Source organism: Barbus barbus (assembly GCF_936440315.1).
Source record: "Barbus barbus genome assembly, chromosome: 13".
NCBI lineage: Eukaryota > Metazoa > Chordata > Actinopteri > Cypriniformes > Cyprinidae > Barbus > Barbus barbus.
The window spans coordinates 15287259-15305463 of NC_136741.1; the positions used below are offsets into that span (position 1 = coordinate 15287259).

The 18205-nt window shown below is 36.6% G+C and overlaps 3 protein-coding genes and 1 pseudogene across 4 annotated transcripts in view; 1 reads left to right on the forward strand and 3 right to left on the reverse strand.

Moving 5' to 3' along the window:
* Positions 1-794: 794 nt before the first annotated feature.
* LOC306878842 (alanine--glyoxylate aminotransferase-like) lies at positions 795-6070 on the reverse strand. The gene is made up of 11 exons (XM_079431402.1): positions 5843-6070; positions 5085-5277; positions 4683-4747; positions 3285-3385; positions 2330-2400; positions 2167-2251; positions 1982-2080; positions 1708-1777; positions 1525-1620; positions 1299-1427; positions 795-1159 (listed from the first exon to the last, which is right to left on the reverse strand). Exons 1-11 carry the CDS (start codon positions 5999-6001, stop codon positions 1052-1054), a joined length of 1176 nt encoding a protein of 391 aa, XP_079287528.1. The 5' UTR covers positions 6002-6070; the 3' UTR covers positions 795-1051.
* A 688-nt stretch (positions 6071-6758) lies between these two features.
* On the reverse strand, positions 6759-12541 carry LOC306879112 (annotated as a pseudogene). The gene is made up of 5 exons (XR_013785869.1): positions 12192-12541; positions 10735-10873; positions 9651-9818; positions 9448-9480; positions 6759-9365 (listed from the first exon to the last, which is right to left on the reverse strand). The product of XR_013785869.1 is annotated as an uncharacterized misc_RNA (transcript).
* A 981-nt stretch (positions 12542-13522) lies between these two features.
* Positions 13523-17210, reverse strand: LOC306879113 (allantoinase, mitochondrial-like; the record flags this gene model as incomplete). The annotated part of the gene is made up of 4 exons (XM_079431829.1): positions 13523-14481; positions 15361-15490; positions 15698-15849; positions 17064-17210. 4 exons carry the CDS (start codon positions 17208-17210, stop codon positions 14407-14409), a joined length of 504 nt encoding a protein of 167 aa, XP_079287955.1. The 3' UTR covers positions 13523-14406.
* The window catches only part of LOC306879114 (kinesin-like protein KIF1A), a 74771-nt gene continuing 73748 nt past the window's right edge, over positions 17183-18205 (forward strand). Inside the window, exon 1 of the mRNA XM_079431830.1 lies at positions 17183-17286. The gene's annotated coding sequence lies outside the window, so the exon portion shown is untranslated. The remainder of the gene's footprint in view (positions 17287-18205) is intronic.

Genomic DNA, 18205 nt, shown 5'->3' on the forward strand with positions numbered 1-18205 from the left:
TAGTTTAAATGCAGTTATGTATGTATATCATGTTATCTTTAAAGCAACACTATGCAACTTATTTAGAAAAAACTAAGTATTATTAAGAGAGTGCAATAACACTTGCAATTTTTTGAATGACTATACGTTTTTTTAATAGCTAGTAAACTAGTAATACTACACATTCTCAACAATTATGCTTTAAGCAGTGTAGTAGATAGTTAGTATGCTACACTCCAAGAAAAGTCTGTAAAAATAGGGCACAATCTACTACAGTATGTTAAGATGGAAGAAATTTCCATATTGGTTTTTTTACCTGCATTTTAAATGATGCATTGTGTTTTTAGGTGACAGGGTTACAATGGATAATATCCTGGAAAATTACTAGTCTCTTTTCCATTTTTCTTACAGTGTACTAACTATCAACAATCGCAAGTACAAGCTACTAACAAATTGTATCATAAATGAACAATTATTATTATTAAATTGAACAATTGCAAATATCAGCTAACTCAATTCACGTGATGTGTGTACTGCTAGGTGTACTAATTAAAAATGGCTAAATTAGTTGCTAGGTGCTTTTGGAAGAAAACATTGCTAGGGTAGTCTGAAAAGTTGCTAAATTTAGCAACAAAATTGCTAAATTGGCAACACTGGAGGGGGGGGGGGGGGGGGGGATTGGTATAGCAAAAGCCATTTTATAAAATTAAAATGTTTTCTTTCGAAATGGAAAATATACAGAAATTAATTGAACAAATGCCTGCTTATAAGGTTCCATTATTTCAGATTATTAAAAAAAACACAACGATAAAAATGTGGAAAACGCATGTTTATTTCATAGCAATTTTTCAGTAAAAATGTAACAACTGCTAATATTGTAGGCTTCTGTTTTTTTTTTTTTTTTTTACACATTTGAAAGTGTTAGCTAAATTAATATTACTGAATTTTTGGTTTAAGGAGGGACGCAAAGGTTTTTTTTTTCTTCAAGGAGGGATATCAACAAAAATAATTGAACACCACTGATAAAGGGTTAAAATGCTGGACTTTTTTTTATTGATGACAGGTCATGCTGTCAGACTCTGCTCTTGTGACAGTGTTTTAGAGCATCAGCCAAGGCCTCCAACACCTTATCCACATTGGCCTTGCTGCTGTTACATCCCATCAATCCCACACGCAAAACCTGTAAAAAAAAACAAAAAACAGAAACAAAAGAGTTACGGACCATTGTGTCTCTTTAACACACAATGTCAATGTACTGGAAACGGCTAGTTGTCCTGACGTCTGTCAGTTATGATTAATTGAAACCAATAGCTTCTCACCATGCCAGCAGATGGTCCAAGACCCCCAGAGATTTCAATGTTATAGGTCTTCATAATATACCCTGTAATTTCCCGCCAGTCGTATCCTGGGGGAGCTACTATTGTGGTCACCGTTGGCAGTCTTGCTTTCTATAAGACACAAGATGTTTTCAGAAAATTTAATGTGAGTTACCGTAATTTGATATATGTGAGCTCTGTTGTGATGTTAGAGGCTTCTTCTGCCAACCTTATCCTGCACAAACAGTTTTAGGCCCATTTCTTCTAAGCCTTTATGGAAGTACTCTGCAACCTCTTTGTGCCGTTTCCATGAGATCTCAAGACCCTATAAAAATAAAATATATGGTAAACGTATGTTCTTTTTACAAAATTCACATTTCTAATCACATTCAAGTGCAGAATATGATCTCACAGTCTCTGCGAGGATGGCCAGACTCTCACGCAGACCATAGAAAGAAGATACAGGTCCAGTGTGGTGATAACTGCACAGTTACAGCAACTTTAACATACAGTATATGCACAATATTCTATCATCATTTAGTGATAGAGAATTGACTTCAGAGGTCTGAGCATATTTATTTCTGTTATCTTGGATTACTTTGTTTTATAACTTAACATGAATGAGGCCTCCAGTGTTTAATGAGCTGTTATATCAGCGCTTGTTAAATGTGATGAATGGTTCTTACGTGCGTACAGGCTTGTCATCACAACCCCAGTAATTTGCCAACCAGCTCATATCCAAGAAATAAGAGATTGGTTTTGTCCTCCTGTTAAATATTTTCTGGCTGTTTTGTCAAAAAAGAGTTTTTTTTTTGTCACATATTGAATAAAAAAAAAATAAAAAATCTGGCTTGAAGCTGTTTTGTCTCACCATGCTCTCTCACTGAAGGAGATTGGTGCAGTTCCTGGAGGCGCGTTCAAAACCTTCTGAGAGCCAGTATACATAATGTCAATACCTAGTGATACAACAAGTACATTTAAATCATGGACCCCAGGCAGTGATTGTAGTGCCAGAGCATGTAATGTGGTGATACCTTGCTCATCCATGCAGATAGGAGTACCTCCCAATGCCGCTACTGAATCAACCAGAAATAAACAGTTGTACCTGAATGAAAAAAAAAAGGGTAACACTTTAGTGTAGGGACCAATTCTCACTATTAACTAGTTGCTTATTAGCCTATTATTAACATAGTGGCTGTTTATTAGTGCGTAAGGCACATATTCTGCATGACGATATTCTGCATCCCTAATCCTACCTAAACTTAACAACTACCTTACCAACTATTAACAAGCAGCAAATTAGGTGATTATTGAGGAAAAAGTCATAGTTAATGATTTACATTACATTACTGGCAAGAATTGGACCTTAAAATAAAGTGTGACCAAAAAAACTAAATAAATATGTCATACTATGTAATACATAATTATAAATACAAATAACACACACATATTATAAAAAGCTCCTGCTAACTTAAATGTAAATGATTTGCAGCTTGTTAGTTGCAATGTTATTTTAGTGTCACTGATATACTATTATTAGTTTTTGCAAATATGTTGATTTTATTTTTTCATTTGAAATTTTACTTAGTTTTATCAGTTTTATTAGCTTTGTCTGTATAGTTTGTTACATTTATATTTGATGTTAAAGTTTATTTTATTTCAAGTAATTATTATATATATATTTGTTTTTTTTTGTTTTAGTTAATGATAATAAACTGGATTAGTCTTGACAGAAGGTATTGAGGGTAGGACATTCTCATTCTAGACAGCATTTATTGGACACAAATCTGTGTAGTCCAACATGAATCATCAATAATTCTATCCCCTGTTTTACCTGCCAAGACTGTAATACCTGCCAAAGGTGAATTTTTAGGAGTACCACATCAAATAGATGACCACAAAGTTAGTAAAAATGTACTAAAAGGTGCAAAATGCTATTAATAGAGAGTCTTAATTTGAAGCAACTCTATTCAAGCAGAAATGTCTCACTTGTGGCAAAGGTCACCTATGCCGTCTATGGGGTGGACAACTCCTGTGGAGGATTCTCCATGTGTGAGAAAGAATACCACTGGCCTGTATTTATCTAATGCCTATAAAACGAGACAAACATGGTTGATCATATGTAGTAAATACATAAATGGTTAATGAATTTTAATGTATAATGTAAGTATAATGTTATCTTTTTTCTCGTTTGGCACTCAACGAAGGCGGACACATTTTTCTCTCCCTCTCCTCCCCTTACCTTCCCTTCCCTGCTTTGCTCTCTCATCTCGTCTCGTCTATTGTCTAATACTTCAGAGACTCTCTCTGCACTGCTCTCCAAACTGAAAAATCATGGATTTGATCAACTGGTCTCTCAACGCAATTGACACCATATTCTCGACGAGAAGCTTGGGTTCGGGGGATATCTACCTATTCGGAACCATGATAACAGGCCTTCTGCTGACTGGATTAGGCTTTGCCCTGGGTTATCGAAGAATTCAGGAAACGGGAACAGCTGTCAAAAGCCTCACAAGGCTGCCCGTCATGATTGAAGCAGTGGGCAGAGCGGTCAGCACTGAGACTGAGACTATTAACCGCAATATGGATACCATCACGGAGAAGCCACGGCTTTGCAAAGGAAAATTGATGGATTTGGAGACCAGAATGGACAAAGAGAGTAGCCGTGAAAATTGGAATGCGGCTACTCGCCCCCAAGACCAAACAATCGCAATCTTATCTTCTTTCGGCTCCCCTACACCAGCACTGGCCTTGGTCAAGGTCGCTGTTGGGAAAAACAGCACCGGGAAGAGCACTGCAGTGAGACGCTCTTGCGTTCCTCCCCCCTTCCACAGACACCTGCTGATTGTTGACTCTGTCTGGGTCCTGATCAAGGCTGTCTCCATGGCAACTTGCTGTGTCACTATCACATTCTGCGGACTGAGACAACTTGATTTGAATGCCAGCGTGGCGGCTGTCCAGGCCTACAAATACACAAACTCTTACACACATACACATACGCAAATATATACAGATATGCATTCACTTCCCCACCCCCGATCCCTCGCCTTCGCCGCTTTGTACCGCCAGTCTGACAAGCGGGTCTGTGACCAACGCCGAGAATGGCTGTGGGACCGGATGTTCTGCTTGCCGGAGCTGGATTACCTCCCCTGTTGCAAAGTCGTGTGTCTATGTTGTTTTGATTATGTGCTTTTGTTGCTGGGGTGTTTTTCCTGTTCTCACACTGTACTCCCAAAGGAGCATAGTCTGGGGGTTATTTTTTTCTCCCCCCCTTCCTCATGTTATGCTGTATTTCTTCCTCAATACCTACATTTCACTGCAGGTTATACTCTGTATGATTGTGTATGTGACAAATAAAACTGAATTGAATTGAAACATAATTTGTACCTGCTCAATTTCCTCATTTGTAAAGTACCCACCAGCAGAGGTTACAACTGTGTTCACCTTGGCACCTGGTGAAGAGTGTTCGATATATGAATTAATGATGATCTGTATCACCTTTAACCCCCGGTTTAACAAACAAGACTGAAGCCTAGTCCTAGACTAAAATGTAAATCTGAGCTGTATCAACTGAAAGAAACTTGCACTGACTGATCTTAAAACATTTCAGTGCCTTTGTTTTGTCTTTAGATGCACACCAGTAATGTATTTTTCTAAGGCACGTTTATAAAAATTACTTCAATGTCCTAATTGAACAATGGCCTAATCCTGGTTTAGTCTAAGCCCAGTCTGTGAAACCAGGCCTATAACTCTTAGCTCCAGGCTTTCTAGTAAAAGCAGAATCTGTACCTATTCTCTCAGCTATCTCTGCAGCCCTCTCTCCCCATATGCCATTGACGGCTATGAGGACGCTCTCTCCAGGCTCCAGTGAGTTAAAGATGGCACACTCCATAGCTGCATGACCTGGTCCACTCACAGCCAGAGTCACTTGGTTTCGGGTCTGAAATGCATACTGAATTCCACTTTTGATCTGATTCATAATCTGAAAGCAAAATGAGCAAACAATGAATTCATTTCATTCATAGATAAGGATTATAACACGATTAATTATTGAGCAGTACTACAAGTTATTTACTTTTAAAAATCTCTTATTAACAAGATACTATACCATTTATTTTCTTAAACAGGTACAATGTTACTTGCCAGATTCAAGTCATTTTAGCTATTTACAGTATGTTGCAGTTGTTTAAAGGGTTTAAAGTTCACTCAAAAACTATTTTTTTTTATTAATTCACACTTATGTTGTTCTAAATCTGCGACTCTCTTTCTTCTGTTGAACACAGAAGATTTTGACAATTTGCTAACCAAACTGTTTTGGTGACAATTGAATCCCATAAAATTTATTTTTTACTGTATGTTCCACATAAGAGAATGCCAGGTTACAATACAGGTTTTGAACAATATTAGGGTGAGTAAATTATAATATTTGGGTGAATTATCCCTTTAAGCCAATATGATTCAACATGGTAAAGAGTCATAAAAATGGTGACCTAAAAAGTCAGTAGTCTCTAGTATGCACTTATTAAACACACTGTGTACTGTATTACCTGAAGGGTTTCTGCATGCAGGTGGCCCAGCATGGGCTGTGCTCCGGCTGCTGCGATCCGTGCAGGCACATTGGACGGTCCTGGTCCAAGCATAAGTCGCTGGGGGACAGGAAAAGGCTGTAACAGACATTCCGGTGGAAGAACGGACAGAGAAGACATAATGCTGTCGCGACACTGACAGACTGAGGCAATGGTTAACTCATGTAAACGGTGAGCAAACCTTTCACCTGTTGGCCAATCATCTCACTTTGAGACCTGATATACTGAACAGTGCAGCTGAGCAGTGATAGCAGCTGTTTAATTAACAAACATTTCATTTTCCTATTTTCTATTCAAACTTGTTAAAGACCACTGACATCCAAAAACCTTAAATTGTGTGTGTACATACATACATACATATATACATATATATATATATATATATATATATATATATATATATATATGTATATATATATACAGTCATGGCCAAAAATTTCGGCACCCTTGGTAAATTATCAAAGAAGGCTGTGAAAATTAATCTGCATTGTTAATCCTTTTGATCTTTTATTTAAAAATAAAAATCACAAAAATCTAACCTTTCATTGGAGAATAAGAATTTAAAATGGGGGAAATATCATTATGAAATAAACGTTTTTCTCTAATACACATTGGCCACAATTAACGGTAATTCAATACTTTTTGAAACCTCCATTTGCCAGTTTAACAGCTCTAAATTTTCTCCTATAATGCTTGATGAGGTTAGAGAACACCTGACAAGAGATCAGAGACCATTCCTTCATCCAGAATCACTCCAGACCCTTTAGATTCACAGCTCCATGACGGTGCTTCTTCTCTTCAGTTCACCTCACTCATTTTCTATAGGGTTCAGGTCAGAGGACTGGAATGACCATAGCAGAAGCTTTGTTTTGTGCTCAGTGACCCATTTTTGTGTTGTTTTTGAGGTTTGTGTTTGGATTATTGTACTGTTGGAAGATCCAAACATGGCCCATTATAATATTTCTAACAGAGTCAGTCACTTATTGATTTTTAATTTGTTGGTATTTGATAGAATCCATGATGCCATGTGTCTAAACAAGATGTCCAGGACCTCCAGCAGAAATATAGGCCCACAACATAAAAAATACAGCAGTATATTTCATTATACACATGGGGTACTTTTTATCCCTGTGTTCACCCTGGAGTAGTCAAAATTGTGAATATGAATGGGAATATACTTCAGAGATATTGTACTCATATGAATTTGTAGGGGTGCCAATAATTGTGTCCAACGTGTATTTGAGAAAAACATTTATTTCATAATGATATTTCCCCCCATTTTAAATTCTTATTATCCAATGACAGGTTAGATTTTTGTGAATTTTTAAAGATCAAAAGGATTAACAATGCAGATTTCACAGCCTTCTTTGAGTTGGGTTAAACATTAATTCTTTTGAGTTGGGTTAAACATTAATTACTTATATTATTTCCTGAAGAAACCTACAATTAAAATAGAGCTTGGTCAGTAACAACATTGTATGTGTGATAGAAATATTTTATGTATTTATTTTATGCCTCAGGAGTCAAAAGGGCATGTTCAACATGTTCAGAAAAGTGCAGACTAAGGATGCTCAGATCAAAGAGTGTGTCTCTATAATCAATACTTACCCAAAAAGTGCTTTATTAAATAATTATGTGCTTTATTAAATTATTAAAACAGTAGAACAGTCATATGACAAACCAATGTCCAGATCTGAATAACCAATTACTCTCTAAGTCTTGAGTGACATTGATTTTTACTCAACTACAAGTTATAAATGTTCATGTATCCTTCTGTTCAGAGAGTCTCTCTTGGTGGTTGTGACCAATGGGCTGCCGGCTGTGAATAAACTTTCATTCCTGCAAAGAGCAACTTGGGAGTGGTGTCTGGTATACGTATGCTGCGCAACTGAGGAATAGAAATACTAAAGATCCTACGCTCAAAAGACCACCGCAAAGACAGTGGCAGTGTTGGAAGACTATAGAGCTGTCCTCGGGCTGAGGTTGTAATACTCGGAGTTAGTATTAAAGATCCTGTGTTGGACCAGCATACAGCTGAGAAGGGCGGTGAGAGTGTATAGATGCTAAAGACCTGTGTGCTCATGTGTGATTGAGGTAGTGATAGTAGCTTCTTGATGGGACGCCGTCACCATGCTTCAGGGAAGTATTGTATTGTATTGTAAGTATTCAGGGAATTCAGGGAATTAGCTCGAGATACTGTAGTTATTATATTAACAACTGGTAGTTGTTTGAATTGTCTGTGGTGAAGTCAGATTAGTATTGGGAATTTCCACGACATATGTTAACAGTATTCATTAACAAAAATTATTAATTGATTGAATGAAAATGTCAAGAAATTTATATTATAATGCATAAAATTCTATTCTGTGTAAACTCTTTATTTTGAGGGTCTAAGAGACCACACATATATTTTAAATGGCTCAAAAATGTGTTTAACATTTATGTACATTAACAAATTATAGAACAATTTTAAACATATCAGCTTAATGACATGTTCCAAAAACCAAAGTCCCTTTCAAGGAAAGTCTGTTCACTCAGTGGCCATATTTGCAACGCTTCCGGGCAGCTCATACAAGACCAAGTCTTATCTTAATGAATGGGGGAATCCTGAAATCTCAAAAACTGCTTGCTGAACTCGCAATTAAATTACATATTTCAAATCAGCAACAAAATCTGAAATGAACTACCCCTTGAATGTTGTTTATTATGCTCAAATAGCATTTAAAAGCTTATTTTTTAGGCTTAACCGGCCTAAAATATGCTTATGACTGCACCTACGCATTGGCTGGTGTAGCTTCAGGTTTCTATGGGAAGCGGCCCTTCTAACTGCTGCTGCAGTGCAGTGACACAATGACTTTACCAATCAGCGATTGGCTCTTTCATATAGAAGGTGGGACTATTCCGCCATATTGCATGTTGTAGTTTCTCCTGTTCATAAGTATAGGAGTGAACCATCTTTGTATTTCTATAGACTTTGCAAATACTCCATGAAACTGAACTTTCTTCAAAATATCTTCTTTTATCTTCCACAGAAGAAAGAAAGTCATTCAGGTTTGTAACGATATAAGAGGACGCACATTTTTGAATGGACTATCCCATTAAGATATTAAAATATTAGGTTCATTCTAAAATGTAGTAGTAGCAGTATTTCATGTTTGTTTGTAATGTTTGTGCAAAGTGTTACAACTAAGTGTTAGTTGAATATACCCAATGCTCCACAATCAGTTAAAATAAATTGTACTCTAAAATGACATGCCACACAGTATACCATTTTTACCATAGCTCATACTAACAGTGATAAGTAAGGTGAGAATGTAATGTGCTTTATGTGCTTAGTTTACAAAGGGGATGGTGCCTTGTGCTGAATAAAGAGATGCTTCCCAAAAGGCTGAGAACTGAAAGAGCCATGACTGTAAACCACCTTCCCTCGGACTACAGTGGCCTTCACCTTCCCTCGCAGAGCAAGGCCAAGGTACGGTGTTAACTGAAAAGAAAGGAAGAGTGAAAAAGAAACAAGTTCTCTACACTAATACATGAACAATTACATTGAGTAAAATTTAGCCTACCTTGTTTTTGTGATGTATGTTGTCTTCGTTCACCTAGGAAATGAATGATATGAATTAATTTGCAGGCTCCAAAAAGCTTTCAGTATATTTATAGAGGAAGACAGAATTTTAGCAGCAAGCATGTTCAAGCATGTTTTAGCATCTTGCTGTCAGTCGTTTAGATCTAATATCAACCCCCTTGAGTGAATCCCTGTCTTTCTCACCTTAAACTCTTTTTCTGGATCCCAAATGACTAAGTCTGCATCGTGACCTGGAATGAGACTCCCTTTTTGGTCGTCAAGGCGACAGAGTTGGCTCTTTACAAAAGAGTCTTACTGCGTCAAAAAATGAAAAACCTCTTTTAGAAGCTGATGTCCAGAACAAAGATAAACCTGTTGGTAAACATGAATGACAATTTTAGTAATGCCATAAGAAACATTTCTCAGGTCTTTGCTTACTCAAAATACCTGACGAACACTCTTGTATTTGGTCATTTCACTTACGATACCATGAACTTCTGCACAAATTCATTCGGCCATAAAACTTGATAACAGCCAACAATTCACGGTTTAAATATACAGTTCAAGGTGGAAAAAGTAAGTGAACATTTTTTGGAAGCAATAACCTACACAGATACTGTAATTACTGATGAGACCTGCACTATAATTCCTCAGCGTCAATCCAAAGGCCTATTTTCTTCTGCTGAACCCATTTTGTTGTTGATTTACATCTGATCTTTGGGTCGTTCTGGTCATCCTGTTGCATCACCCAACTTCTGTTGAGCTTCAACTGGAAGACAAATGTCCTTTCCCAAGCAAAATGTATTGATAAACTTGTGCTTGAGCTTTCTATCAATGATAGCTAGCAATCCAGGCCCTGATTTAGCAAAGTAGCTCCAAAAAATGATGGTTAGGTTGAGATGTTGATGTTTGTGTGCTGTGTCGTTCTCCTTAGCGTTGTAAATCTTTTGCAAACAGCTTTGGTTTCATCTGTTTAAACAATTTCGCTAATAGTGCTGTGGAGCACTAATTTGTAATTTGTTTTCATCTTACTGTGTTTGTCTTTTGTTCAGGTCAAATTTTATGACCGGTCGAGGCAGAATTCCATGCTAAATGCAAGTTCATATACTTTATTCGTACAAGTGTTTTAAAAAAAAGCTGGGTCCAATCTGGGACTCTGTCTTGATCCCTAAACGTTTGTTTTAGTTAATCATTAATCTGATAAATTGTTGGTGGACCACTGTTTGCCTCACAAAGGACTTTGAACATCATGTGAGTGCATGAGCATATAAGTACATTGACAGCCTACCAAACTGCAGAGAAGAGATCCCTCCCCATGCCTGTGTGAAATCCCCACTGTCTAAACACTTAAGGTCAGGTGTGCATGGTGAATGATCTGACACAACCATATCAATATCACCAGGTTTGAGTGCAGACCATAATTGCTCCTAAAAAGAAACAGATTATAGTTTGACTATAATAGATTATAATTGGAATGCACTATAATTAAGGTTTGTAGAAGTTCATAGGACAATCAAAAAAGACTTGTTCACCTAAAATGTAAATTCTGTCATTAATATGTTCCAAAGCTGTATGACTGACTTTCTTCTGTGGAACACAAAACGAGAATTTTAAAGTAATGAGCTTTCAAGCTTCAAAATGGATCCAAAAGCACCATAATCAAAGTAATAAATGAAATAAGTAAGTAAATAAACTCCACATGGCTTGTGTTCTATATTACAATTACTCTAAAGACATATGATAATATTTTTGGAATGTATTAGAGAATAAGCGATGTCCGATTTGTGAATGAATCATTCTTTTTGACTCTCTTTTCATAGGCCTTGTTCAGACTGTCTGCAAAAATCTGATCATTTGCATATCCAGATATTATCCAGATGAGTTTTTGAAAGTACAGCCAAAAAACAAACAAACATAAAATATATATATTTTTTTCTAATCTGATTCAAACCACATATGAAGGTGGGTTGAAATGTAATTCAAATCAGATTTTTACAGATGTGTCTCAGTCTGGACGCACAAAAGTATTCATACTATATTCAAAAGGAGTTCTCCTCCATCAACTTTTTCTTGTGTGAAAGAGAAGCTCTACACTGCGACTCGACAGGGCGCTTATTTGGAGATCAAGATTATGCACCTCCATTTTTCCTGCATCTGTTATGAAAGCCTCATCAAAAACGCTTGCGTCATAATCAAGGTAACCTATGCAAATAAGTTGGTTATGTGTGAGTGCACAAATCTGATTTGATCACTTGCAATTAATAATGCAAACAGTCTGCCTGAAAAGATCTGATTTGAGAAAAAAAACTGATTTGCTTGCAGTCTGAACATAGCCAGTGAATCTGTTGATCCAGTTCACAAAAGTGGTCAAAATGTATTCACAAATAAGACTGATATGGTTCCAAGAGGTCAGATGAGACTGGAGGCAAAGAATATCAGTAAATTTCAGTTTGTTCCTCTCACAAAGCTATATTGTACTGAAATATAGTGCAAGTGTCACTTTTATGGCGTTGGTTTAACATCCTTTTTGATGCTTAAAAGCTCCAGTCTTCATCAGTTGTAATTGCATGGGGAAAATTACATGACGTGTTCCACAGAAGAAAGTAATTCATTTTAAGGTCAACAATTACTTTAACGAGTTTCAGTGTAAATCTTACAAAAATATTATAAAGACCAACTTTTGTTGATCAGCTTTTTCTGTCAACCTGAATCTGTGTCAATGTCTGTAATGCATATTGCCGATACCCGGTTGGCTGTGTCTCGTATCGGGGGGCAGCATTTAAACTGAGTTGCACGTGCTGGAATGTTCTTTGCACACAGGTTGAGGTAGTGATGGGTGGTCTCTACAGTCAGTGGAGCTCCAGCCTTTCTTGCTGCCCTGATGAGCTCCAGAGGCTGGGCTGATGACAGGTGCACAATGTGGCATCTTACTCTGATGATAAGAACAGAAAATGCTGCCTTCTCACAACTCATCTTAATTAGCTACCCATGGTGTGCAGAAGCAGCTATTAGATAATCAAAATTTGAGGACTTCATTCTAAATGGTCTCATCATAACATAATAATATTGTAAGCAGAGCTGAGTGACGGTGAGGATGGCCTCAAGCTCCATCTAAAAACTAAACCAAATAGGTTTCATTCATTTAAGTTCCATAATCATATTTCCATAATTATCCCTAATAATAATTTATGTCTGACTAGATTAACAGTTAATCTGACACATTAACAGTTGTGCATAATTTTACCATTGGTACTGATTATAAGGTACTCATTATTGCAGAAATGTTTAATGAAATCAGATATCAGATTGAAATGATTGGGGCAAGCAGAAAATGAGATTGTGTTCTCAGGAAGTGTTCTCACCAGCAGAACACTTCCTGTGCCCTGGAGCTGTGTCATAGCTGCATGCAGATCAGCATCACTCACATGAGGAAACTCATCCACTCCACTGTGAATCAGAAAGCACTTACCGTCCTTCGGATGAGACGTTAAACTGAGGTCCTGACTTTCTGTGGTCATTAAAAATCCCAGGATGTCCTTTGAAAAAGAGTAGGGGTGTAACCCCGGCACTAATTGGCCTCATCACTCTGTCTCCTCTCCACCAGTAAACTGGTGTGTGGTGGGCGTTCTGGCGCAATATGGCTGCCGTCGCATCATCCAGGTGGATGCTGCACATTGGTGGTGGTTGAGAAGATTTCCCCCCTTCTATGTAAAGCGCTTTGAGTACCCAGAAAAGCGCTATATAAATGTAACTAATTATTATTATTATTAAATCCAGCAACACCAGCCTGAACCATCAGCCTCAGCTCCAACTGAGATGGACAAACAGATACAGATGGGCAGGCAGACAAACAAAGAAAATATTGTTATTTTGGCAACACATTTTTACACCAGTAGTTGGTGAAAAGTGACCATCTTTAGAAGTGAATCGTTGAATCACTTACTCAACCGATGCCTTCAAAAACGCTGATACATTGAAGAAGCAAACAAGTAGATAGCTGTGTCTAAAGTAAATATAGCTACTTGCTTCTTTTGAATAAGTACTTACTTAAAAAGTATGTTATATAGTATGATGTATGCGTGCAGTATGAATCAGTATGCATGAAGTATGGAGAATGCATATTTGGAGACAGCTGATGTCTTTTGGAGTAAAACATTGAATAATTTACAACCCCAATTTCCAGAAATGTTTTTTAAATTTAAATAAAATGAAAACTGAAAGACTTTCAAATCACATGAGCCAATATTTTATTCACAATAGAATATATAGAACATCATAAATGTTTAAATGGAGAAATTTTACACTTTTATCCACTAAATGAGCTAATTTAAAATTTGATGCCTGCTACAGGTCTCAAAAAGGTTGGCATGGGGGCAACAAATGGCTGAAAAAGCAAGACATTTTGAAAAGATTCAGCTGGGAGAACATCTATCAACTAATTAAGTTAACTGACATCAGGTCTGTAACATGATTAACTATAAAAGGGATGTCTTAGAGAGGCAGAGTATATTAGAAGTAAAGATGGGCAGAGGCTTTCCAATCTGTGAAAGAGTGCGTAAAAGATTGTGGAATACTTTAAAAACAACGTTCCTTAATGTCAAATTGCAAAAGCTTTGCAAATCTCATCATCTACAGTGCATACCATTATCAAAAGATTCAGATAAAGTGGAGAAATTTCTGTGTGTAAGGGATAAGGCCGAAGACCTTTGTTGGATGCCCGTGCATGGTCTTCGGGCCCTCAGACGACACTGCATCACTCATCGGCATGATTATGTCATTGACATTACTAAATAGGCCCAGGAATACTTCCAGAAACCACTGTCGGTAAACACAATCCGCCGTGCAATCTGGAGATGCCAACTAAAGCTCTATCATGCAAGAAGGAAGCCATATGTGAACATGGTCCAGAAGCACCCAAGAAGTGTATTTCAGCAGGTCAATGCAAAACCACATACTGCAGCTATTGCAACAGCATGGCTTCATAGTAGAAGAGTCCAGGTGCTGAATTGTCCTGCCTGCAGTCCAGATCTTTCACCTATAGAGAACATTTGGCGCATGATTAAACAAAGAAATACATCAAAGACGACCACAAACTCTTCAGCAGCTGGAAATATCAGGCAAGAATGGGACCAAATTCCAACACAAAAACTCCAGAAACTCATAACCTCGATGCCCAGATGTCTTCAAACTGTTTTGAAAAGAAGAGGAGATGCTACACCATGGTAAACATGCCCCCGTCCCAACTATTTTGAGACCTGTGCAGAAAATTGTAAAAATGTTAAAGTTTAAACATTTGTTATGTTATCTATGTTCTATTGTGAATAAAATATTGGCTCATGTGATTTGAAATTCTTTCAGTTTTCATTTTATTCAAATTTAAAAAACGTCCCCAACATTTCCGGAATTCGGGTTGTACTCAACTGATTTGTTTTATACCAGAATGAAACGAGTTAATGGCTACGTTCGAAATCGCATACGCTTTGAGTAGATACTTCTTTTGAAGAAGTATGTACTTTGCGACCATTAAAAAAGTGTGCAAAATTTAGTATGAATCTGCGTAGTGTGACCTAGTTCCTATGAAGTGTCATATACAGTACATATCTTGATGCAACTGATGTCTTTTGGAGTGAATTATGGTATCATCATTTACGCAACAGATTCATTCAAAAATGTGAAAAATATAAAAGGTAACAGATAAATATCAAAGCATTCTGTTTACCAGCAACTATTGCAGTTCATACATTTATGAGAAAATACCTTTGTTTTGAAAGCATAATTCAACCTTTTGGTTAATATCTACCTTTAGATAGTGCATTCCCAATATTGAGTGACAATACTTGAATATTAGAAGGTTAAACATACCTGAAATGTATTTTGTAGTTTGTGCAGTATGTACAGTATGTACTGTAAGTACCTTGTTTCCAGGGATGACTCCTCCCCAAAATGCTGTGTCTACAAAACACTGTCCTATAGCAGCACGCAGCTTCCCATGAAACAGCTTCCCATGAAAGTTTCTAAGAGTTGTAGTTGGTGGGATGCTGTTTCTGTGTCCCAGGAGTTAATCATAGTGTCAGTTTTATGTTATTTATCAACTATTTATCAATCATATTATTTCTAAACAGTATCCAACGGAGTGGGGAAGAATCATAATTTTTCTTTTCTCATAGACTTCTACAGATCTGCCATCCATTATAATAGAAAAGTCAGTTTAGTCCTTATTATTGAATGTTAATTTGAAAGTCTATACTCACAGAGGCATGTCTACAATTGTGGTGACTCCTCCAGCAGCAGCTGCTCTTGTGGCGGTCCAGTACCCTTCCCAGGAGGTACGGCCTGGTTCATTAACATGAACATGACAGTCCACTATACCTGGCATTATTAGACAGTTCCCCACATCCACTACCTGTTAGAAAGATGCTGTCTACTTAGTACAGGAATGAAAAATGTTTGAGGTTTAATTAGATTGTTAGGGATGCAAATAGGGATGTTAAAAATAAATATCAAACCTAATCTACTGACCAACAAATGTTGTAATTAATACATTTAAAACAGTGACATCTTACCACACCCTGAAAATGATGAAAAATACTCTTGTTTTGTTAGGGATGTAAATATTTTTAAATAAAGCTTCCAGGAGATTTTAATTCTCCTGCCAGGCTGTTGTTGAAAATAAGATCTTGTGACTATTAACTAATTGTTTATTAGCATGCCTATTAATAACATATTTGCTGTTTATTAGTACTTATAAAGCACATATTCTGCATGACCATATTCTACATCCATAATCCTACCCAATACCTAAATTTAACAACTACCTTACTAACAAATTACTTACTTACAAATGAGCAGTTTATTGAGGCAAAAGTCACAGTTAATGGTTTAATAGTGAGAAATGGACCTTAAAATAAACTGTGACCGTGCTAGGCAATAACACAGTTAATTGAACACACATTGATTTTTCTAGATATTTGTTTACTTTGTACAGGTTGTTGTAATGGAAACTGCAAAAAACATGATTTTATAACCATTTTTAGCTAAATTTGAATAATTATGAAACAAAAATCATTAAACCACAAAAAATATAAAAGGTAACAGATAAATATCAAATCATTCTGTTTACCAACAGCTATTGTAATTTATACATTTATAAAATAAAAACTTTGTTATGAGAGCATAATTCAACCTTTTGGTTAATATAATTGACCCTTTCTTGAATGCCAGTGTCATTTTATTGAATTCACATTTTTACACACTACTTATTAGATTAGCTAGTTTAATTAGTGTATTTTAGTTTGAAGAACAAAATTCTCATAAACGATTCTAAATTAAGAAGGTTTTGAAGATGGTGTTTAAAAACCGACTTATTGTCTATGTGACAACTTCCCCTGCTCTCCCTATCAAATATACTGTATATATAGGCTATAAATATTTCATAAATATTCTATAAAAATTTAAAATTGTCACAATATAAAACTGTAATATTTTGCAGATTGATTTGACCACATTTTCTACAATCATTTCAGTTCATACAGGAGTGGTTATGGCTTAAACCTGAGGACTGCCGTGCTTGTGGTCTCCAGCAGGTGGCGTATGTCTCACTCTCACAGTCTAGCTCACCTTTCCAGCTGTGTGCACTGAAGCTTCTGAATCAGGCAGAATGCTATGAATCTTTCCTTCCTTTATTATGATAACTGCAGGTCGAATTTCCTCTTCACACAAAACCCTCTGGCTCCGCACACCACTGACAGTTGATCCTGGCTCCATGTCTGCAGTGTATCTTATGTAGCCTATATGAACGTCCGTCTTTCACTGTCCTGGCAGCAAAAGCTTTCACTCTAAGGTCAGTGTACCTCCCTCATTGATCTTTACGCAAGTGTCAGCAGGAAGATAAAAGTTCTTTGATCAGTAACATTTAGATTGTTAATAAAAAGCTATTTGTTTTTAGAGGAGTATTAAATAACAAGCATGACTTTATAGAATCAATCACTCATACTGAAAGTGCAGCTGAATAGTGTGTGGTAGTAAGATTAGAGTTGCTTTTGAGTATTGCGGACACCTTTAAGTTGTGTTATAATTCTAGTTAAAAGCTTGTCCCTTTAAGATGGTATCAGGCGTCAGGCCCACACCATCACCCCTTTAGCTGGATAAATTATTCAAAGCATTGCTCTACTGAGCTGAGACAGAGGAGCAGGAAGGGTTGGGAAAGAGAAAGAGACAGAAGGGAAGAAAAGCAGCCACAAGGGACTGCTCAGACTGGCATTGTGTCTAAACTGAATGCTGTGGTTGCCTCGGCGCTTGCTGTGCCTTCCTGCCTGAGACATATCCCAGAATAAATCAAAGAAATGTCCCATTTCCATTCAAAATAAAAAATTAAAAGAGAGAGAGAGAAATGTTTGTATAAAGAAAATAAATGAATGGAAAAAAAAACATTCAGTCTTAGCACTTAGCCTCAATCAGAAAAAAAATCCAATCTGAATTACAATCAGAAAAAAAATCAATGCAGCAAATACACTAATTTATTATTAATTACTTGGCAATTTAGTTTTTTAGTTTGTTGTATTCTGGGTTCACATATGTTCATTATGGTAATGAGAATATATTTTGACATGTCAGTACTGACAATGGGGGTGTCAGTGTTTAATTGTCAAATAATGTATAAATAAATAAATAAATAAAAATAAAAATCCTAATGATCATAAAATAATTCTTAATAAAAAAAAGCATAATAATTCATTATAAATTATACATAATATGACTCA

Coding starts and splice junctions, on each gene's coding strand:
- LOC306878842 (XM_079431402.1), bottom strand. CDS start 6,001: ATGTCTTCTCTGTCCGTTCTTCCACCGGAATGTCTGTTACAGCCTTTT. Junction 4,748..5,084: donor AGAGATAGCTGAGAGAATAG/GTACAGATTCTG, acceptor ACTCTTCACCAG/GTGCCAAGGTGAACACAGTT. Junction 1,160..1,298: donor TTGGACCATCTGCTGGCATG/GTGAGAAGCTAT, acceptor TTTTTTTTACAG/GTTTTGCGTGTGGGATTGAT.